Source organism: Hyla sarda, chromosome 10 (assembly GCF_029499605.1).
Source record: "Hyla sarda isolate aHylSar1 chromosome 10, aHylSar1.hap1, whole genome shotgun sequence".
NCBI classification, from domain to species: Eukaryota; Metazoa; Chordata; class Amphibia; order Anura; family Hylidae; genus Hyla; species Hyla sarda.
The window spans coordinates 13,205,294-13,230,407 of NC_079198.1; the positions used below are offsets into that span (position 1 = coordinate 13,205,294).

A 25,114-nucleotide genomic window follows, 5' to 3' on the forward strand; every position below is an offset into this window, starting at 1 on the left:
TTTTAAATCAATTGGTGCCAGAAAGTGAAACAGTTTTGTAAATTACTTCTATTTAAAAATCTTAATCCTTCCAGGACTTATTAGCTGCTGAATACTGCAGGAGAAATTATTTTCTTTTTGGAACACAGAGCTCTCTGCTGGCATCAAGAGCACAGTGCTCGCTGCTGACATCTCTGTTCATTTTAAGAACTGTCCAGAGTAGCATATGTTTGCTATGGGGATTTTTCTCCTACTCTGGACAGTTCTTGATACGGGCATCAGGTGTCAGCAGAGAGCACTGTGGACAAGACAAAAAGAAAAGAATTTCCTCTGTAGCATAAAGCTGCTAAAAAGTACTGGAAGGGTAAAGATTTTTTAATAGAAGTCATTTACAAATCTGTTTAACTTTCTGGCACCAGTTGTTTAAAAAAAAAAAAAAAAAAAAATGAGTACCCCTTTACACAAATGCAGCTCCTGCTGCTCCTAGTATCAGCAAGTCTATGGACTTGCATTAAGGGGCGGGGCGTGACGTCATACGGGGGCGGAGTCATGTCGTCACGATCTTCTGTGCCCGTGGTCGGGAGGAATTAACCTGAGAGCCTTCAGCGTTTCTGGAAGCAGTTACAGGTGGGTGCTGCGTGCTATATTGTGGGGGTCCCCAGCGGTGGGACCCCGACGATCTGACATCTTATCCCCTATCCTTTCTAGGGGCGGAGTACCCCTTTAATGCTCTCTTGTGATAAGACAAAATGTCTAATACAACCCCACTTGTAATCATTTACATATCAGCCTGAAATGTAACCGGATGCCGAGTTTTACAGCAAAACAACATTTATATCCTGGTGCATGTTTTTTGGGGGAGATTTTCAAAACCCGTGCATAGGAAAAGTTGACCAGTTGCCCATAGCAACCAATCAGCACCAGAATAATATAAAATTACATGTGGTTATATTAATATGTATTTCTATAAATAAACCTCAATTTATGAATGTATATATGTATGTCTCAATATAACATTCAAATGCTGGAGATATTTCAATGAAACTTGGTCACATGTTACTTTTATGGCATCAAAAATAGTAGCATTACATCCACCCTATTCTAAAACCATTTGGAGCATTCAGAAGCTGATAAGTACTGGAAGGCTTATAGGGGTACTCCAATGGAAAACATTTTTATTTTTAAATCAACTGGTGCCAGAAAGTTAAACAGATTTGTAAATTACTTCTATTAAAAAATCTTAATCCTTCCAGTACTTGTTAGTGGCTGTATGCTCCACAGGAAGTTCTTTTCTTTTTGAATTTCCTTTCTATCTGAACACAGTGCTCTCTGCTGACACCTCTGTCTGTCTAAGGAACTGTCCAGAGTAGGAGCAAATCCCCATAGCAAACCTCTCCTTCTCTGGACAGTTCCTGACATGGACAGAGGTGTCAGCAGAGAGCACTGTGGTCAGACAGAAAAGAAATTCAAAAAGAAAATAACATCCTGCGGAGCTTACAGCAGCTGATAAGTGCTGGAAGGATTAAGATTTTTAAATAGATGTGGTAGGCCTCGGGGGGTGTAGGGTAGTTGGGGTGTTGCTGTAGTATATGAGGGGGTTCATTTAACCCTTGTCACTCGTGACGCCAGGGTGGGGGTTAAAACTCTGAGGTAGTGCTGGGCCTATCGCCACCCTTCCCAAGAGCGATAGGGGAGTGTAGAATAACGGATTGTCCACAACCGGTGCTGAACTGAAAAACTTACATGCAGTAATGGTAACAGTCCAGATAACAGAATCTATACACAGCACGGCAATGACTGACAGTCGGCTGGGACCGGTAAGTTCTCTTTGGAGTAGGAGAATTGGATTGCATAGATCCGCTGGATTTAGGGGTTGGTTTAGGTCCAGTGATCTTGCAGAGATAGCGGTGAATTGTAATAACTCACAGTTTTGATTATGGCCGAGGCCGCAAGGCTTTGGCCTAGTGGTTGCCGATGACAACTGCGCAGATCCTACCTCATCAGCAGCCCACGAGGAAAGAGAGATGCTGCTTCCTTTGCAGCGCAGGAACAAGAGCGCGACTATTGGCTGCAGCTCCCTTATATGGGCAGGGGCTGAGCCGTTTTAGATTGGTCCATGTCAGCTGTCACTCACCGTTACGTAGGATTGTGGGTGATCACCTGACTAGAACCATCAAAGGTCCTTTAGCAAACCATAGAGTTCTGTGAACCAAGTCACGTGACCCGCAGGTCCTGCGATGCTTTCTGTGAACCAAGTCACGTGACCCGCAGGTCCTGCGACGCTAACAAGGTAGGCATTTTAAATATACATATTTACACTGTTATTTACACGAATTTTAGCTAACTGGGGGGTGACGAGGGGCTAACTAAGGAAGAGTCCTAGGGACTCACCACAACGTACGGTATGAAATACGGTAACGGGACACCATATAGAAGTAATTTACAAATCGGTATAACTTTCTGGCACCAGGTGACTTGAATTTTTTTCTTCTTCTCGGCAGTGCACTTTAACCCCCATGCCGGCCCATGGATGACCATTACCATTGTGACATCCTTATGGCTGGTCACTTCCAAAGCTCAGCCTGTTCCCCACCATGAGGTTTAAAATTCTCTATTAGTTAAAATGAGTCCACCATAACTTGCCCGCAATCTCCAATCTCCACCTGACATCTGAACCAACAAACCAAAGCTGTGACAGCATAAAAATTATGTCATGTATGTACCGGACATCATTTTTCAAACCGTATACTTTAGAGGAGGAGGTGGCATTTCCAGCGCATAGGAGGCATCTGGGCATTTCTACTGATGTAAGGGATTTTTAGAGGTGACCCCATACCAAGGTAGTGGGCAAAGAAAACATGTATTTACATAGATACAGATGGAGCAGCCTCTGATGTAATATACCATAAGCATTGGTGGGCATTAGTTAGGTGTTAATTTTCGGGGGTATTCCAGGATTTAATTTCATTTGACTGTGCTACAGGGGCTATAGAGTTAGTGTAATCCATAATATAGTGTCTGTACCTGTGTTTGATGGTGGCCTCACAATTCTTATGTGATCTTTGCCTTGATGTTCATTTTTAGCAGCATACAAAATTTCGTCTCAGGTTTTCCCAGGTTGCAGTGCAGCCCGAAACATTACATCACAAGATAAAAGTATGAATACATGTCCGACAAAGTATTCTTGTCGGACATACCACTCACAGGTCCGTCAGGGTACACAGTAGCCTTTTGTGGGATATGAAAGGGGTACTCCACCCCCAGACATCTAATCCCCTAGGATCTTAGCTGCGGCACCCCAGACATCTGGTGCACGGAGCGAACTTTGATCCATGCCGGAAGACTGGCAATATGAGGCAGAGACTTGTGATGTCACGGCCACGCCCCACTCGTGACGTCACTGCCGTGCCCCCTCAATGCAAGTCTATGGGAGGGGGCGTGACGGCAGTCACGCCCCCTCCCATAGACTTGCATTGAGGGGGCATGGCCGTGATGTCATGAGCCTCTGGCGCTGCACCCAATGCTCTAAACCAGGCATAGGCAACCTTTGGCACTGCAGATGTTTTGGACTAAATCTTCCATGATGCTCTTACAGCCAAAATGCTGCAAAAGCATCATGGGAAATGTAGTCCAAAACATCAGCAGTGCCGAAGATTGCCTATGCCTGCTCTAAACGAACACCGGGTGCAGCAGACCCCACGATCCGACCTATCCTTTGGATAGGGGATAAGATGTCTAGCGGCGGAGTACCCCTTCAATGTAAAAATGATCCTGAGTTAGAAAATCAGTGACACAGACTTTGCCTTGGGACAGGCAACCATACTCAGGGTATCATTCAATTGTATCGAGCACTTTGGTAGCTTCATGTAAAAACATTTTCTTTGCTTCTACAATTCTTCAAAGTGGTATATTTATTTGCTCTTACTGATGCTCAAAATAATATACCAGGTTGGTTTTACTTCCAAAAAAACATTTCCCAATTGATATATTTCTAATAACTTTACTTGGCATTCAGGGTACCGGACTATACCTGTATGTTTTTGTAAATGACAGCCATAATCCCACTTCATCATCTAAGGTTGCCCAGAAGTGCACCAAATTGTCGGCAGAGTTTGCAGTCCCTCTGACGCTCTGGTGCCTGATAGGATCCAGTGGCTCTTCTACCACCTATGAGGGCGCCAATAGTTTTGCAATGACCGCTCTGGTTAAATAGCTGCAATGAATGACACTGATAAAGACTTGTGAAGCATGTCGTAAGAAAGCAAAGCAAGATAAGAGTGGGACTGCAGCTCTCATGATCAATGTTGCTACTAATCAAACGTGGAGGTTTTAGGGTTGGTACTAGGGTGGTGGTACTAGCGTTGCCTGCGTTGGTACTTGTGGCTTTCCTCGTAGACATTGTTTGTGTGCTCACTGAAGAGGTGATAGGAATGTAAATTTTAGTAACTTTAGAAGTAGCAATTATTGTACCATTAGGAACCACTATGTGTTGAGTAGTTTGAGAAGCCTCGCTTGTTCGGTTGGTGGTGGCACTTATGGTGCTGGTGAAGCTAGTTTTGGAGGGGCCAGAAGTACTGTTTATACTGGTTTGGATAAGCTTTGAGGTAGTAGTGAGATACGGAATAGTAACTTTAGTAGGACTAGATGTATTCATTACTGTATTGTTGGGAACTATGTGTTGAGCGGTTTGGGAAGCCCCACTCGTTCTGTTGGTGATGGTACTTATCATGGTGCTAGGGAAGCTGGTTTGGTGGGAGCTGTAAATAGTGTTTGTAGAGGTTTGGATAAGCTTGGAAGTAGTACTGAGGTATGGAATAATATCTTTAGTAGGATTAGATGTGGAAATTGTAGCACTTGGAACTATGTGTTGAGCGATTTGGGAAGCCCCACTTGTTCTGCTGGTGATGGTACTTATCATGGTGCTAGGGAAGCTATTTTTGGAGTAGTTGGAAATACTGTTTGTAGAAGTTTGGATAAGCTTGGAGGCAGCAGTGAGATGTGGAGTAGTAACGTTAGTAGGAATAGATGTGGAAATTGTTGTACTGTTGGGAATTCTAAGTTGAGTAGTTTGGGAAGCCCCACTTGTTCTATTGCTGATGGTACTTACACTGGTGCTAGGGAAGCTGGTTTTGGAAGAGCTTGAAATACTGTTTCCAGAAGTTTGCCTACCATTGCTTGTAGTACTGTAGTTTGGGAAAGTAAATGGAGTGATTTTTGATGTAGTAATTGTTGTGCTATTAGGATCTATGTGTTTAGTACCTTGGGAAGGAAAGCTACTACTAGTAGTGATAGTACTTCTCATGTTGCTGGGGAAGCGGGTTGTTGAAGAGCTAGAAATACTGTTTGTAGAGGTTTGGGTACCCATTGTTGAAGTACTGAGGGTTGGTAAAGTAACGGCCGTGATTTTAGATGTAATCGTGCTATTAGGATCTATGTGTTTAGTACTTTGGGAAGTACTACTTCTTGTAGTGATAGTACTCTTCATGATGCTAGGCAAGCTTGTTTTGGAGGAGCTGGCTATACTTTTTGTGGAGGTTTGGATGCCCTTTGTTGTAGTAGTGAGGTGCGGAATAGTAACTGCAGTGGTTTTGGACACACTAGTTGTTGTAGCAGGTCGGGCAATAATCCAGACTATAACTCTGTAAAGAGTATTAGTTGTATAACTGTTATCAGTAGTGTTTGTAGTTTCATCAAAAAACCAGGTTGGTGTGATACCAAAACCACTGCTTGTAGGATCATCATAGTCACCATCTGTATTTGACTCTGGGTTTTCTGTGATGGTTTTGGCGTCGATATCATTACTTGTATCATCAATGATGCCTGTTGATATTTCTGGAAAGTCATTTGCCGTAAATTCATCAAATTCGATGGTAGCATCTTCAAAAGTTGTAGTAGACTCAGAATCGTCGCTCGTAGTCATCTCAAGTGTTCTGCTCGTAGTGGAGTCATATGTGTCGCTTATAGTAACATCAGTGCTGCTTGTGGTAGATTCAGGAACAATGGTGTTATCTTCATCAGCAAAGTCACTTGTTAAGGATTCAAGAGATTCATTGCATGTAGTCATGTCAGGAGTTATACTAGAAGTGGTACTAATGGTGGCTTCCAGGGCTTCTGGCAAGCTTGTAGCACCTGTAGGAAATCCGATGGTAGCGATTTCTAAAGTTGCCCTTGAAGTAGACTCAGAATCAACGCTTTTAGTCATATCAAGTGTTCTTCTCATAGGGGAATCATATGTGTTGCTTATAGTAGTAACATCAATGCTGTCACTTGTCAGAGATTGAAGAGATTCATTGCTTGTAGTCATGTCCGGAGTTATACCAGCAGTGGTACCAATGGTGGCTTCCATGGCTTCTGTCAAACTTGTAGCACCTATCAATATATTAGAGAAGAATACCATCATATCAAAAGACAATGACCCAACGTGACTTTTCTATGATAGGTGAAAAGGCAAGGAATAGAAACAGCCTGCAATCTATCTATTCATAGACGTCCTACATTATCAATTGGCTTAATCCACTCATTTATTTACATTTCTATACATTTCTATGCACATGACTGTTCCTAATTGCCTGGTCAATAGTTATCATCTTAACATCCTTGAAGGGGTTATCCAGGAATAGAAAAACACAGCTCATTTCTTTCCAAAACCGCTCCCGTCTGTCTCCAGGTTGGGTGTGGTTTTACAACTTGGCTTCATTCACTTCAATGGAACTGAGCTGCAGAACCACACCCAACCTGGAGACAGACGTGGCGCTGTTTTTGAAAGAAATGACCTGTGTTTTTCTGTTCACGGATAACCCCTTTAAGATCTTAGGAAAATCTCAATTAAAAGTCTCTAATAAAAGGTATGAAGAATACCAAGGTCACCTACCAAGCTACAGTCTTTGATTTTCAGGTACCAGACAGTGCACTAGCTATTTATGGATTACTGTGAAGCGAAATTTGACACAGACTACAGCAGAGGCGGGAGGATAGTAAAATATAAAAAACAGTAAATAGGAGAAAAAGCAGGGACTTCACTCACCAGGATACTGTGCCAAATTTTCTTTATTTCAAAGGTGCGGTTGCATGCGGTGTGCACGGACGATCTTCCTAGGACTCATCTAGTCAGTATTGAACTGGGTTACAGCTGTTGCGTGTGCGTCATCCCGCTTCATCAGACCCTCTTCCTAGGACTCAGCTAGTCAGTGTTGAACTGGGTTACAGCTGTTGCGCGTGCGTCATCCCGCTTCATCAGACCCTCTTCCTAGGACTCAGCTAGTCAGTGTTGAACTGGGTTACAGCTGTTGCGCGTGCGTCATCACGCGTCATCAGACCCTCTTCCTACGACTCAGCTAGTCAGTGTTGAACTGGGTTATAACTGTTGCGCGTGCGTTATCACGCTTCATCAGACCCTCTTCCTAGGACTCAGCTAGTCAGTGTTGAACTGGGTTACAGCTGTTGCGTGTGCGTCATCCCGCTTCATCAGACCCTCTTCCTAGGACTCAGCTAGTCAGTGTTGAACTGGGTTACAGCTGTTGCGCGTGCGTCATCCCGCTTCATCGGGCCCTCTTCCTAGGACTCAGCTAGTCAGTGTTGAACTGGGTTATAGCTGTTGCGCGTGCGTCATCATGCTTCATCAGACCCTCTGGGTCTGATGAAGCGTGATGACGCACGCGCAACAGCTGTAACCCAGTTCAACACTGACTAGCTGAGTCCTAGGAAGTTCGTCCGTGCATACCGCATGTAACCGCACCTTTGAAATAAAGAAAATTTGGCACAGTATCCTGGTGAGTGACGTACCTGCTTTTCTTCCCATTTGCCGATGTTACAAGCTGTATGTGCTTAAGGGACTTGGAACCCAAAGGATTACAGTGCCTGCCAGCGCTGTGAAGGGAGCTGTATTGCCTAGTCTGAACACTATACTATCGCGATTTGAGCCGCAAGTGAGAAAGGGGATTTAAAGGGGTAGTAGTGCCGTCTGCTTGCTTTCTTATGCTTGTTTAAAATATAAATATGTCAGATGTAGCAGAGCTCAGTTTGTTAATTTGACACAACCATGTTATGATAACCTTCTGCTGTGCCTGCTGACTGAAGGTAAAACCCTTGGGTTTTTGTGACATAGGTAAGAAACCATTTACACTTATATCTATACAGAACATGCCCCTACACATTTTAAAATACAGTCAAACCTCCCCAGAAGACCACCTCTTTAGGAAGACCCCTCCTTTCCCTACATCTATGATGCATTCTTTAAAAAGCCCATCAGGTGGACCACTTTTTTGGGACAATTTTGCCCAATTTAGCAATTTGTTTGGTCATCTCATAGAGGTTTTACTGTATACAGTGGTCCTTCAATTTACACTATTATTTGGTTCCAGAACGACCATTGTATGTTGAGACCATTGTATGTTGAGACCATGACGCTATGGAAACCTGGAAATTGGTTCTGAAGCCCCAAAATGTTGTCTAAAAATTGAGGATTAAAGAAAACTAAGTAGATAACTAATACAGATAAAGCAAATCCTTACATATAAAAGTAATAAAGATCTGCTGGGAGCTATAAATCACTGTCTATTTCAGTGTTTCCCAACCAGGGTGCCTCCAGATGTTGCAAAACTACAGTTTTGCAACAGCTTGAGGCACCCTCTTTGGGAAACACTGGTCTATGTAGAGGACAGGAGCTTCTTCAGGGTCCTGTACAGAACACACAATGTCCTAAAAAAAGGAAAATGGAGCCGCCCTCACCTGATGTCCAAAGGAGCAGCTAACCCTGGGACAGGTAAAGAGTACAGAACATGTAATACCTCCCTGTACTGTAGGGGGCGCTACCAGACACCAGTCAGTATATACACTTCAGTAATACAGGTAAAGAGTACAGAACATGTAATACCTCTCTGTACTGTAGGGGGCGCTACCAGACACCAGTCACTGCATACACTTCAGTAATACAGGTAAAGCGTACAGAACATGTAATACCTCCCTGTACTGTAGGGGGCGCTACCAGACACCAGTCAGTGCATGCACTTCAGTAATACAGGTAAAGAGTACAGAACATGTAATACCTCCCTGTACTGTAGGGGGCGCTACCAGACACCAGTCAGTGCATACACTTCAGTAATACAGGTAAAGAGTACAGAACATGTAATACCTCCCTGTACTGTAGGGGGCGCTACCAGACACCAGTCAGTGCATACACTTTAGTAATACAGGTAAAGAGTACAGAACATGTAATACCTCCCTGTACTGTAGGGGGCACTACCAGACACCAGTCAGTGCATACACTTCAGTAATACAGGTAAAGAGTACAGAACATGTAATACCTCCCTGTACTGTAGGGGGCGCTACCAGACACCAGTCAGTGCATACACTTCAGTAATACAGGTAAAGAGTACAGAACATGTAATACCTCCCTGTACTGTAGGGGGCGCTACCAGACACCAGTCAGTGCATACACTTGAGTAATACAGGGGTTTTACCAGTGAAATATCCATTCTGATTGGTCGGTTCCTCCAGCCACTGACACGTTTCGCAGATTCCATAGCATTGTATGTTGAGTCTGGTTTCAAGTTACAATGTTCCAGAAAAAAACATTCTATGTTGAGGCCATTGTAAGTTGAGGGATCACTGTATAGTTATGAACCTACAATTACTTGCAGACCCAATAAGCCTGTGGTTGTCAGGACCTGCTGGGAATAGTAGTTCTGTAACAAGACAGTTTGGCTCTTTGGATTATCTGGACCGGATGCATTTGTACTGGTCCGTTCACTGTAGAAGACACTAAGGCTTTAAGCTTTTATATGAGTGTTTTCCTTTAAGACAGACACCTCTTGGGGCAACCTCAGAGCAGACAGAAAATATCAATTGTCTTTAGTTCTTGTACTTACCCGAGCCCAGCCATGCGCTTGTGAAGTACAAGACTGTGACGGTGACAATCATGATACGATGTCCGTGTGCGCCTTCCACTGTCTGTCTCCCAGGACGTGTCCCTTATATATATATATACAGGCAGCACTCACCATAGAAACTAGAGGAGGTGCCAAGAGTTATATCTGGTGTGTATAAAAGGAATGCAGCACCATGGCCAGTGTATTGTATATGGGAAGATGTAAGAAACATGTAGTATATACTGCAGCCCTTATACCCAACTCAATATGTTCATATAGACAGTGTAGTCTACCTGCAGCTTTCCAGCTCTTGTGAAACTACTACAGTGGTCCCTCAAGTTACAATATTAATTGGTTCTGGGACGACCATTGTATGTTGAAACCATTGTATGTTGAGACCAGAACTCTATGGAAATCTGGTAATTGGTTCTGAAGCCCCAAAATGTCATCCAAAAATAAGAAAAAATGTGAGGATTAAAGAAAAATAAGTAGATAAAGCAAGTCCTTACATATAAAAGTAAAAAAGATCTGCTGGGAGCTGTAAATCACTGTCTATGTCAGTGTTTCCCAAGCAGGGAGCCTCCAGCTGTTGCAAAATTACAACTCCCAGCATGCCCGGACAGCCAAAGGCTGTCCGGGCATGCTGGGAGTTGTAGTTTTGCAACAGCTGGGGCCACCCTGCTTGGGAAACACTGGTCTATGTAGAGGACAGGAGCTTCTTCAGGGTCCTGTAAGTAAAAAAAGTAATGGAGTCGCCCACACCTGGTGTCCAAAGGAGCAGCTAACCCTGGTAAAGGTAAAGAGTACAGAACATGTAATACCTCCCTGTACTGTAGGGGGCACTACCAGACACCAGTCAGTGCATGCACTTCAGTAATACAGGTAAAGTGTACAGAACATGTAATACCTCCCTGTACTGTAGGGGGCACTACCAGACACCAATCAGTGCATACACTTCAGTAATACGGGTAAAGAGTACAGAACATGTAATACCTCTCTGTACTGTAGGGGGCGCTACCAGACACCAGTCAGTGCATACACTTCAGTAATACAGGTAAAGAGTACAGAACATGTAATACCTCTCTGTACTGTAGGGGTCGCTACCAGATACCAGTCAGTGCATACACTTCAGTAATACAGGTAAAGAGTACAGAACATGTAATACCTCTCTGTACTGTAGGGGGCGCTACCAGACACCAGTCAGTGCATACACTTCAGTAATACAGGTAAAGAGTACAGAACATGTAATACCTCTCTGTACTGTAGGGGGCGCTACCAGACACCAGTCAGTGCATACACTTCAGTAATACGGGTAAAGAGTACAGAACATGTAATACCTCTCTGTACTGTAGGGGGCGCTACCAGACACCAGTCAGTGCATACACTTCAGTTATACAGGTAAAGAGTACAGAACATGTAATACCTCTCTGTACTGTAGGGGGCGCTACAAGACACCAGTCAGTGCATACGCTTCAGTAATACAGGGGTTTTACCAGCGAATGCCCATTTTGATTGGTCGGTTCTTCCAGCCATTGACATGTTTCACAGATCTGGACTGTCTGTACATTGTATGTTGAGTCTGGTTTCAACTTACGATGGTCTAGAAAAGACCATTGTATGTTGAAACTATTGTATGTTGAGGCCATTGTATGTTGAGGGATCACTGTATTACCAGCATGTCCTAAAGCCACAGACTGGACAAGCCCTCTCTTTATAGAAAGGATAATGCAGGTCTAATAGGAAGGAAAGGAACTAGTAGGAGGCTAACACTTAACCCCTAGAGGACCAATGACGTAAATGTACATCATGGTGCCCTGAGACTTAGTACACTGTGATGTACGGGCGAAGGAGCTGCGCTATTAGCAGGACTCACCAATAATAATGACAGACATTAACAATCCGTCATAGATAACATGATTAATGCCGATCACATCATCTACAGTGGTCCCTCAAGTTACAATATTAATTGGTTCCAGGACGACCATTGTATGTTGAAACCATCGTATGTTGAGACCAGAACTCTATGGAAACCTGGTAATTGGTTCTGAAGCCACCAAAATGTCATCCAAAAATAGGAAAAAGTGAGAATTAAAGATAAACTAATACAGATAAAGCAAATCCTTACATATAAAAGTAAGAAAGATCTGCTGGGAGCTGTAAATCACTGTCTATTTCAGTGTTTCCCAAAGAGGGTGCCTCCAGCTGTTGCAAAACTACAACTACCAGCATGCCCGTGTTGAGACCATGATGCTATGGAAACCTGGAAATTGGTTCTGAAGCCCCAAAATGTCATCTAAAAATTGAGGATTAAAGAAAAATAAATACACTTCAGTAATACAGGTAAAGAGTACAGATCATGTAATACCTCCCTGTACTGTAGGGGGCGCTACCAGACACCAGTCAGTGCATACACTTCAGTAATACAGATAAAGAGTACAGAACATGTAATACCTCCCTGTACTGTAGGGGGGCACTACAAGACATCAGTCAGTGCAGGCACTTTAGTAATACAGGGGTTTTACCAGGGAAATATCCATTCTGATTGGTCAGTTCTTCCAGCCATTGACACGTTTTGCAGATTCCATAGCATTGTATGTTGAGTCAGGTTTCAAGTTACAATGGTCCAGAAAAGACCATTGTATGTTGAAACTATTGTATGTTGAGGCCATTGTAAGTTGAGGGATCACTGTATAGGCAAAATGTAGGTGCAGGTGGGTTTGGTAGGCTCATCTGACCCCCGCATCGCGATTGTGGGGGTCCGATGAGCAAAAATGGCCTCTGGAAGTCTCTTACCTTCCTCCGACATGCAGGAAGGCCAATCTTCTTGTTCAGCCTGAAGAGCCAGGCTGTACAAGAAGATCGCCGATAGTATTGATCAGGACTATGATAGTACAGAGTACTAAACAGAGTACTAAGCAGTATAAGGCTGTTTTCACACTATAAAAATACCTCCATTATAAACGGCCATTGTAAAAACCCTGGAAATTAGCCGTTAAACGGCCGTTATAAAATCCTATTATAGTCTATGGGATTTTTCCAATAGCCATTTTAACCCTTTATTGCCCGTTATTAATAATGGCCGTTATTTTGTGACAGGCGATAGTAACGGGAGAAATACTGCATGCACTATTTCTTCCGTTCATTCGCCCGTCACAAAATAACGGCCATTATTAATAACCCGTAAATTCAATATATCCCGTGTTTTATAATATTATGTTGGAATGATGCCCCTTTAATAAGAATATACTTTATTATATTGTGTTACCTTATTCTCAATGAGTTAAAGAAACAGAAGCTTTCTTCACGTTCAGTAAATGTCTCATACTATTTTGCCCTTGAACATGTTGTAATAGGATTAAGACGTCTTTACAATGACCATGTATCGTCTGTACATCGCCTTGATGCCTATAGAAATCTCCAGGAGTTCTTGTATTGTTCTCTAGTAATGTTCAGTTGATGTGACAACCAATGACACAACAGAAAATGTCATGAATACGAGAGCGATCCTTACACAACCCAAGGAAGTTGTGGAAGAGTTAAAGGGGTACTCTGCCCCTAGACATCTTATCCCCTATCTAAAGGATCTCCCTGTTGCACCTGGCATACAAAGATACACACACACATACATACACTCATACATACACTCATATATACACACATATATACATACATACATTTGTACACACATATATAAATACATACATACACACATACATAGATACACATACACTCATATATACACTGATACATAAATACATACATACACTCATACATACACACATACATACATACGTACACATACATACACACATTCATACACACACATATACATACACTCATACATACATACATACACAGATACACACACATATATACATACATACATACGTACACTCATACATACACACATACATACATACACACATACATAAATACATACATACACACATACATACATAGATACACACACATATACACATACATACACACATACATAGATATACACATACATCCACTAATATATACACACATACAAACACACATACATACGTACACACATACATGCATACATACACACATACATACATAGATACACACATACATGCACTCATACATACACACATACATACATACATAAATACATACATACATAGATACACACATACATCCACTGATACATACACTCATACATACACACATACATATATACATACACACATACATACACACATACATAGATACACACACATACATACACTCATACATACACACATACATACATACATACATAAATACATACATACACACATACATACATAGATACACACATACATACACTCATACATACACACACATACATGCATAAATACATACATACATAGATACACACACATATATCCACTGATACATACACTGATACATACACACATACATATATACGTACACACATACATACATATATACATACACACACATACATAAATACATACATACACACATACATACATAAATACACACACATACATACACACATATATACACACATACATACACACACATACATACACTCATACATACACACATACATACATACATACATACACACATACATAAATACATACATACACACACACATACATACATAGATACACACATACATCCACTCATACATACACACACATACATACATAAATACATACATACATAGATACACACATACATCCACTGATACATACACACATACATATATACGTACACACATACATACATATATACATACACACACATACATAAATACATACATACACACATACATACATACACACATACACACACATACATACATACACACACATATACACATATACACACATACATAAATACATACATACACACATACATACATAGATACACACATACATACACTCATACATACACACGTACATACATACGTACACACACACATGCATACATACATACACACATACATACATATATACATACACACATACATATATACATACACACATACATATATACATACATACACACATACATACATACACTCATACATACACACATACGTGCACACATGCATACATACATACATACATGCATTGATTTTTATATAAATTAAAAGGAGGGGGATAGAGACTTATATTGTGCTAACTCGTGCAAAACAATGGACTCTATTTTTGCTGTCACTTAGATATGAAGTTAAAATGTTTCCAGGTTTAATGATTATTGTATGCATCAATACATGACAATTATGGAGTACCCTTGAGATATAAACATGACATGTATACTCCATAGAACGGACTGCTTCAAAAATATATATGGTGAGATTTATCCCAACCTGTCCAGAGGGAAAGTTGCTGAGTTGCCCATAGCAACCAATCAGATCGCTTCTTTCGTTTTTGAAAAAGCCTCTGAGAAATGAAAGAAGCGATCTGATTGGTTGCTATGGGCAACTCAGCAATTTTTCCTCTGGACGGGTTTTGATAAATCTCCCCCATAGAGAGTCATTAAATAGGCTCTGGAGACATTACTTTAATCATATACGTCTCTAATAATATACAAATCACCTTTTATAATGTTAAAATGAATGACACAGAGTTGTACAGAGATAAATATAAAGGAACACTCCTTTTATTGATGTTCTTTGAATCCCTGTGTCACACTTCACCCCAGGTACCCACTTCAGTACCCAGTGGGGCAAATTTATTATTACAAATGCTCTGCTCCAGATTTATGCCCCAAATTGAGTAAAAAACACTCAACATTTATTATGTGTTTTAAAATTTTTTGTAGACACTTGATAGATAGAAACTTCCATAATGTCTCTATCCAGTTGGCCTCAGGTGCCTGTTGACCCGCAGGATCGCAATCCCTCTAATCCCTGTCATTTCTTTGGTTTATAGACAAAGGGAGACGGCGCTCCTAGTGTGATACCGTAAATCAATAGGATACAATTTAAGCAATATTGCTCACCGATGTTGGTTGTACTGCGACCAAGTACAACAATGGTGTAGGCATAGACCCCATACGGGCGAAAACTCGGCAGCTGCTCCTGGCAACACAACGTGAAGCAAAAACAGATCCCTCCAGGACAGCACAGGATAGAGCTGGCGCACAAGACTTCAAGGTAAAAGCAGATTTATTTTACCAGCTTCTGTCTCTGGCTCCTCTGATGTCTTCGCTGTTAAGGAAATCCTCGTTTCCAAACAAAGTGGTCAGAGGTAAAAAAAATGTTCCCGTAGATTGGGAGAATTGTGGCCCCGAGGAGAGGTCTTGGGAACCCGAGGATAATATCCTCGACAAGGAGCGCATTCACAGGTTCCTGGGCTCCAAAAAGAGAGGGAAACCCAAGGGGGGGGGGGGGGGGGTTACTGTTACGCCGAGCGCTCCGGGTCCCTGCTCCTCCCCGGAGCGCTCGCGGCGTTCACCTCCATGCAGCGCCCCGGTCGGACTCGCTGACTGGGAGCGCTGCATTAGTGTCACCGGCGGAGATGCGACCCGTGTAGCGGGACGCACCTGCCCGCGGCTTGCATCCCAATCCCCTCACCTGTCCCGTCCTCCGTCGCCTCAGTCCCGGCGCTCCCTAGGGCGCGCGCGCGCCGGCTCTCTGAGATTTAAAGGGCCAGTGCGCCATTGATTGGCGCCTGGCCCAATCAGTATATTCACCTGTGACCTCATTATAAAAGCCCACTTCCCCTTCCTGGTATCGCCGGATCTTGTTGCCTTGTGCCAGTGAAAGCGTTTTGTGTATGTTCCAAGCCAGTGTTCCAGACCCTCTGACGTTGCCCCTGACTACGATCCTTGCTGCCTGCTCTGACCTTCTGCTACGTCCGACCTTGCTCTTGCCTTATCCCTTGTACTACGCCTGTCTCAGCCGTCAGCTGGGGTTGAGTCGCTATCGGGTGCAAGTCCATCCCGCTTTGCGGCGTGCTCTGGTGAATACCAGTAACCCCTTAGACTCCGTTCCCCTGGTACAGCTCACGTCATCACCCCAAAGACACAGAGGATCCACCACCAGTATCCTCACTGTATACCCATCCGGATTCTGAAAGTAGTATTACCATAGCCCTGAGGGGTTCACAGTGTATGTAGTATTACCATAGTCCTGAGGGGTTCACAGTGTATGTAGTATTACCATAGTCCTGAGGGGTTCACAGTGTATGTAGTATTACCATAGTCCTGAGGGGTTCACAGTGTATGTAGTATTACCATAGTCCTGAGGGGTTCACAGTGTATGTAGTATTACCATAGGCCTGAGGGGTTCACAGTGTATGTAGTATTACCATAGTCCTGAGGGGTTCACAGTGTATGTAGTATTACCATAGTCCTGAGGGGTTCACAGTGTATGTAGTATTACCATAGCCCTGAGGGGTTCACAGTGTATGTAGTATTATCATAGGCCTGAGGGGTTCACAGTGTATGTAGTATTACCTTAGGCCTGAGGGGTTCACAGTGTATGTAGTATTACCATAGGCCTGAGGGGTTCACAGTGTATGTAGTATTACCTTAGGCCTGAGGGGTTCACAGTGTATGTAGTATTACCTTAGGCCTGAGGGGTTCACAGTGTATGTAGTATTACCATAGGCCTGAGGGGTTCACAGTGTATGTAGTATTACCTTAGGCCTGAGGGGTTCACAGTGTATGTAGTATTACCATAGGCCGGAGGGGTTCACAGTGTATGTAGTATTACCATAGCCCTGAGGGGTTCACAGTGTATGTAGTATTACCATAGTCCCGAGGGGTTCACAGTGTATGTAGTATTACCATAGGCCTGAGAGGTTCACAGTGTATGTAGTATTACCATAGTCCTGAGGGGTTCACAGTGTATGTAGTATTACCATAGGCCGGAGGGGTTCGCAGTGTATGTAGTATTACCATAGTCCTGAGGGGTTCACAGTGTATGTAGTATTACCATAGCCCTGAGGGGTTCACAGTGTATGTAGTATTACCATAGTCCTGAGGGGTTCACAGTGTATGTAGTATTACCATAGTCCTTAGGGGTTCACAGTGTATGTAGTATTACCATAGGCCGGAGGGGTTCACAGTGTATGTAGTATTACCATAGGCCTGAGGGGTTCACAGTGTATGTAGTATTATCATAGTCCTGAGGGGTTCACAGTGTATGTAGTATTACCATAGTCCTGAGGGGTTCACAGTGTATGTAGTATTACCATAGTCCTGAGGGGTTCACAGTGTATGTAGTATTACCATCGGCCGGAGGGGTTCACAGTGTATGTAGTATTACCATAGGCCGGAGGGGTTCACAGTGTATGTAGTATTACCATAGGCCTGAGGGGTTCACAGTGTATGTAGTATTACCATAGTCCTGAGGGGTTCACAGTGTATGTAGTATTACCATAGTCCTGAGGGGTTCACAGTGTATGTAGTATTACCATAGTCCTGAGGGGTTCACAGTGTATGTAGTATTACCATAGTCCTGAGGGGTTCACAGTGTATGTAGTATTACCATAGGCCTGAGGGGTTCACAGTGTATGTAGTATTACCATAGTCCTGAGGGGTTCACAGTGTATGTAGTATTACCATAGTCCGGAGGGGTTCACAGTCTATGTAGTATTACCATAGCCCTGAGGGGTTCACAGTGTATGTAGTATTACCATAGTCCTGAGGGTTTCACAGTGTATGTAGTATTACCATAGCCCTGAGGGGTTCACAGTGTATGTAGTATTACCATAGGCCGGAGGGGTTCACAGTGTATGTAGTATTACCATAGTCCTGAGGGGTTCACAGTGTATGTAGTATTACCATAGTCCTGAGGGGTTCACAGTGTATGTAGTATTACCATAGGCCGGAGGGGTTCACAGTGTATGTAGTATTACCATAGCCCTGAGGGGTTCACATTGTATGTAGTATTACCATAGTCCTGAGGGGTTCACAGTGTATGTAGTATTACCATAGTCCTGAGGGGTTCACAGTGTATGTAGTATTACCATAGTCCTGAGGGGTTCACAGTGTATGTAGTATTACCATAGGCCGGAGGGGTTCACAGTGTATGTAGTATTACCATAGTCCTGAGGGGTTCACAGTGTATGTAGTATTACCATAGTCCTGAGGGGTTCACAGTGTATGTATTATTACCATAGTCCTGAGGGGTTCACAGTGTATGTAGTATTACCATAGTTCTGAGGGGTTCACAGTGTATGTAGTATTACCATAGGCCGGAGGGGTTCACAGTGTATGTAGTATTACCACAGTCCTGAGGGGTTCACAGTGTATGTAGTATTACCATAGTCCTGAGGGGTTCACAGTGTATGTAGTATTACCATAGTGCTGAGGGGTTCACAGTGTATGTAGTATTACCATAGTCCTGAGGGGTTCACAGTGTATGTAGTATTACCATAGTTCTGAGGGGTTCACAGTGTATGTAGTATTACCATAGTCCTGAGGGGTTCACAGTGTATGTAGTATTACCATAGTGCTGAGGGGTTCACAGTGTATGTAGTATTACCATAGTCCTGAGGGGTTCACAGTGTATGTAGTATTACCATAGGCCGGAGGGGTTCACAGTCTATGTAGTATTACCGTAGTCCTGAGGGGTTCACAGTGTATGTAGTATTACGATAGCCCTGAGGGGTTCACAGTGTATGTAGTATTACCATAGGCCTGAGGGGTTCACAGTGTATGTAGTATTACCATAGGCCGGAGGGGTTCACAGTGTATGTAGTATTACCATAGTCCTGAGGGGTTCACAGTGTATGTAGTATTACCATAGTCCTGAGGGGTTCACAGTGTATGTAGTATTACCATAGTCCTGAGGGGTTCACAGTGTATGTAGTATTACCATAGGCCTGAGGGGTTCACAGTGTATGTAGTATTACCATAGTCCTGAGGGGTTCACAGTGTATGTAGTATTACCATAGCCCTGAGGGGTTCACAGTGTATGTAGTATTACCATAGTCCTGAGGGGTTCACAGTGTATGTAGTATTACCATAGTCCGGAGGGGTTCACAGTGTATGTAGTATTACCATAGTCCTGAGGGGTTCACAGTGTATGTAGTATTACCATAGGCCGGAGGGGTTCACAGTGTATGTAGTATTACCATAGTCCTGAGGGGTTCACAGTGTATGTAGTATTACCATAGTCCTGAGGGGTTCACAGTGTATGTAGTATTACCATAGTTCTGAGGGGTTCACAGTGTATGTAGTATTACCATAGTTCTGAGGGGTTCACAGTGTATGTAGTATTACCATAGTTCTGAGGGGTTCACAGTGTATGTAGTATTACCATAGCCCTGAGGGGTTCACAGTGTATGTAGTATTACCATAGTCCTGAGGCGTTCACAGTGTATGTAGTATTACCATAGGCCGGAGGGGTTCACAGTGTATGTAGTATTACCATAGTCCTGAGGGGTTCACAGTGTATGTAGTATTACCATAGGCCGGAGGGGTTCACAGTGTATGTAGTATTACCATAGTCCTGAAGGGTTCACAGTGTATGTAGTATTACCATAGTTCTGAGGGGTTCACAGTGTATGTAGTATTACCATAGTCCTGAGGGGTTCACAGTGTATGTAGTATTACCATAGGCCTGAGGGGTTCACAGTGTATGTAGTATTACCATAGTCCTGAGGGGTTCACATTGTATGTAGTATTATCATAGTCCTGAGGGGTTCGCAGTGTATGTAGTATTACCACAGTCCTGAGGGGTTCACAGTGTATGTAGTATTACCATAGTCCTGAGGGGTTCACAGTGTATGTAGTATTACCATAGTCCTGAGGGGTTCACAGTGTATGTAGTATTACCATAGTCCGGAGGGGTTCACAGTGTATGTAGTATTACCATAGTCCTGAGGGGTTCACAGTGTATGTAGTATTACCATAGGCCGGAGGGGTTCACAGTCTATGTAGTATTACCATAGTCCTGAGGGGTTCACAGTGTATGTAGTATTACCATAGCCCTGAGGGGTTCACAGTGTATGTAGTATTACCATAGTCCTGAGGGGTTCACAGTGTATGTAGTATTACCATAGTCCTGAGGGGTTCACAGTGTATGTAGTATTATCATAGTCCTGAGGGGTTCACAGTGTATGTAGTATTACCATAGTTCTGAGGGGTTCACAGTGTATGTAGTATTACCATAGGCCTGAGGGGTTCACAGTGTATGTAGTATTACCATAGTCCTGAGGGGTTCACAGTGTATGTAGTATTACCATAGTCCTGAGGGGTTCACAGTGTATGTAGTATTACCATAGTCCTGAGGGGTCCACAGTGTATGTAGTATTACCATAGACCTGAGGGGTTCACAGTGTATGTAGTATTACCATAGTCCTGAGGGGTTCACAGTGTATGTAGTATTACCATAGGCCGGAGGGGTTCACAGTCTATGTAGTATTACCATAGTCCTGAGGGGTTCACAGTGTATGTAGTATTACCATAGCCCTGAGGGGTTCACAGTGTATGTAGTATTACCATAGTCCTGAGGGGTTCACAGTGTATGTAGTATTACCATAGTCCTGAGGGGTTCACAGTGTATGTAGTATTACCATAGTCCTGAGGGGTTCACAGTGTATGTAGTATTACCATAGCCCTGAGGGGTTCACAGTGTATGTAGTATTACCATAGTTCTGAGGGGTTCACAGTGTATGTAGTATTACCATAGGCCTGAGGGGTTCACAGTGTATGTAGTATTACCATAGCCCTGAGGGGTTCACAGTGTATGTAGTATTACCATAGGCCTGAGGGGTTCACAGTGTATGTAGTATTACCATAGTCCTGAGGGGTTCGCAGTGTATGTAGTATTACCATAGGCCTGAGGGGTTCACAGTGTATGTAGTATTACCATAGTCCTGAGGGGTTCACAGTGTATGTAGTATTACCATAGTCCTGAGGGGTTCACAGTGTATGTAGTATTACCATAGCCCTGAGGGGTTCACAGTGTATGTAGTATTACCATAGTTCTGAGGGGTTCACAGTGTATGTAGTATTACCATAGTCCTGAGGGGTTCACAGTGTATGTAGTATTACCATCGGCCGGAGGGGTTCACAGTCTATGTAGTATTACCGTAGTCCTGAGGGGTTCACAGTGTATGTAGTATTACCATAGACCTGAGGGGTTCACAGTGTATGTAGTATTACCATAGCCCTGAGGGGTTCACAGTGTATGTAGTATTACCATAGTTCTGAGGGGTTCACAGTGTATGTAGTATTACCATAGTCCTGAGGGGTTCACAGTGTATGTAGTATTACCATAGTCCTGAGGGGTTCACAGTGTATGTAGTATTACCATAGGCCTGAGGGGTTCACAGTGTATGTAGTATTACCATAGTCCTGAGGGGTTCACAGTGTATGTAGTATTACCATAGTCCTGAGGGGTTCACAGTGTATGTAGTATTACCATAGTCCTGAGGGGTTCACAGTGTATGTAGTATTACCATAGGCCTGAGGGGTTCACAGTGTATGTAGTATTACCATAGGCCTGAGGGGTTCACAGTGTATGTAGTATTACCATAGGCCTGAGGGGTTCACAGTGTATGTAGTATTACCATAGGCCGGAGGGGTTCACAGTGTATGTAGTATTACCATAGCCCTGAGGGGTTCACAGTGTATGTAGTATTACCATAGTCCCGAGGGGTTCACAGTGTATGTAGTATTACCATAGGCCGGAGGGGTTCACAGTGTATGTAGTATTACCATAGGCCTGAGGGGTTCACAGTGTATGTAGTATTACCATAGGCCTGAGAGGTTCACAGTGTATGTAGTATTACCATAGTCCTGAGGGGTTCACAGTGTATGTAGTATTACCATAGGCCGGAGGGGTTCGCAATGTATGTAGTATTACCATAGTCCTGAGGGGTTCACAGTGTATGTAGTATTACCATAGCCCTGAGGGGTTCACAGTGTATGTAGTATTACCATAGTCCTGAGGGGTTCACAGTGTATGTAGTATTACCATAGTCCTGAGGGGTTCACAGTGTATGTAGTATTACCATAGTCCTGAGGGGTTCACAGTGTATGTAGTATTACCATAGTCCTGAGGGGTTCACAGTGTATGTAGTATTACCATAGGCCGGAGGGGTTCACAGTGTATGTAGTATTACCATAGGCCTGAGGGGTTCACAGTGTATGTAGTATTACCATAGTCCTGAGGGGTTCACAGTGTATGTAGTATTACCATAGTCCGGAGGGGTTCACAGTCTATGTAGTATTACCATAGCCCTGAGGGGTTCACAGTGTATGTAGTATTACCATAGTCCTGAGGGGTTCACAGTGTATGTAGTATTACCATAGCCCTGAGGGGTTCACAGTGTATGTAGTATTACCATAGGCCTGAGGGGTTCACAGTGTATATAGTATTACCATAGTCCTGAGGGGTTCACAGTGTATGTAGTATTACCATAGTCCTGAGGGGTTCACAGTGTATGTAGTATTACCATAGGCCTGAGGGGTTCACAGTGTATGTAGTATTATCATAGTTCTGAGGGGTTCACAGTGTATGTAGTATTACCATAGACCTGAGGGGTTCACAGTGTATGTAGTATTACCATAGGCCGGAGGGGTTCACAGTGTATGTAGTATTACCATAGGCCGGAGGGGTTCACAGTGTATGTAGTATTACCATAGTCCTGAGGGGTTCACAGTGTATGTAGTATTACCATAGTCCTGAGGCGTTCACAGTGTATGTAGTATTACCATAGCCCTGAGGGGTTCACATTGTATGTAGTATAACCATAGGCCGGAGGGGTTCACAGTGTATGTAGTATTACCATAGGCCTGAGGGGTTCACAGTGTATGTAGTATTACCACAGTCCTGAGGGGTTCACAGTGTATGTAGTATTACCATAGTCCTGAGGGGTTCACAGTGTATGTAGTATTACCATAGTCCTGAGGGGTTCACAGTGTATGTAGTATTACCATAGTCCTGAGGGGTTCACAGTGTATGTAGTATTACCATAGTCCTGAGGGGTTCACAGTGTATGTAGTATTACCATAGTCCTGAGGGGTTCACAGTGTATGTAGTATTACCATAGTCCTGAGGGGTTCAGAGTGTATGTAGTATTACCATAGCCCTGAGGGGTTCACAGTGTATGTAGTATTACCATAGTCCTGAGGGGTTCACAGTGTATGTAGTATTACCATAGTCCTGAGGCGTTCACAGTGTATGTAGTATTACCATAGGCCGGAGGGGTTCACAGTGTATGTAGTATTACCATAGTCCTGAGGGGTTCACAGTGTATGTAGTATTACCATAGGCCGGAGGGGTTCACAGTGTATGTAGTATTACCACAGTCCTGAGGGGTTCACAGTGTATGTAGTATTACCATAGTCCTGAGGGGTTCACAGTGTATGTAGTATTACCATAGTCCTGAGGGGTTCACAGTGTATGTAGTATTACCATAGTCCTGAGGGGTTCACAGTGTATGTAGTATTACCATAGTCCGGAGGGGTTCACAGTGTATGTAGTATTACCATAGTCCTGAGGGGTTCACAGTGTATGTAGTATTACCATAGTCCTGAGGGGTTCACAGTGTATGTAGTATTACCATAGTCCGGAGGGGTTCACAGTGTATGTAGTATTACCATAGTCCGGAGGGGTTCACAGTGTATGTAGTATTACCATATGCCGGAGGGGTTCACAGTGTATGTAGTATTACCATAGTCCTGAGGGGTTCACAGTGTATGTAGTATTACCATAGTCCTGAGGGGTTCACAGTGTATGTAGTATTACCATAGTCCTGAGGGGTTCACAGTGTATGTAGTATTACCATAGTCCGGAGGGGTTCACAGTGTATGTAGTATTACCATAGTCCGGAGGGGTTCACAGTGTATGTAGTATTACCATAGTCCTGAGGGGTTCACAGTGTATGTAGTATTACCATAGGCCGGAGGGGTTCACAGTCTATGTAGTATTACCACAGTCCTGAGGGGTTCACAGTGTATGTAGTATTACCATAGCCCTGAGGGGTTCACAGTGTATGTAGTATTACCATAGGCCGGAGGGGTTCACAGTCTATGTAGTATTACCATAGTTCTGAGGGGTTCACAGTGTACGTAGTATTACCATAGTCCTGAGGGGTTCACAGTGTATGTAGTATTACCATAGTCCTGAGGGGTTCACAGTGTATGTAGTATTATCATAGTCCTGAGGGGTTCACAGTGTATGTAGTATTACCATAGGCCTGAGGGGTTCACAGTGTATGTAGTATTACCATAGGCCTGAGGGGTTCACAGTGTATGTAGTATTACCATAGTCCTGAGGGGTTCACAGTGTATGTAGTATTACCATAGTCCTGAGG

The 25,114-nt window shown here is 43.3% G+C and overlaps 2 protein-coding genes across 24 annotated transcripts in view; one reads left to right on the forward strand and one right to left on the reverse strand.

The window, feature by feature from the left end:
* Window positions 1-3,851: 3,851 nt before the first annotated feature.
* The window catches only part of LOC130294604 (mucin-2-like), a 264,132-nt gene continuing 242,869 nt past the window's right edge, over window positions 3,852-25,114 (reverse strand). For 22 of the 23 annotated variants that reach the window (XM_056544709.1, XM_056544708.1, XM_056544698.1 and 19 more), the window contains one exon: window positions 3,852-6,348. In XM_056544709.1, the coding sequence (XP_056400684.1) occupies window positions 4,049-6,325 (2,277 nt within the window). In that variant the 5' untranslated portion in view covers window positions 6,326-6,348 and the 3' untranslated portion in view covers window positions 3,852-4,048. Of the gene's footprint in view, window positions 6,349-13,110; window positions 13,234-25,114 lie in introns of those variants that run through there. The other variant, XM_056544718.1, reaches the window with a different exon arrangement.
* Window positions 15,841-25,114, forward strand: part of LOC130294610 (uncharacterized) — a 44,821-nt gene continuing 35,547 nt past the window's right edge. Inside the window, exon 1 of the mRNA XM_056544743.1 lies at window positions 15,841-15,990. The gene's annotated coding sequence lies outside the window, so the exon portion shown is untranslated. The remainder of the gene's footprint in view (window positions 15,991-25,114) is intronic.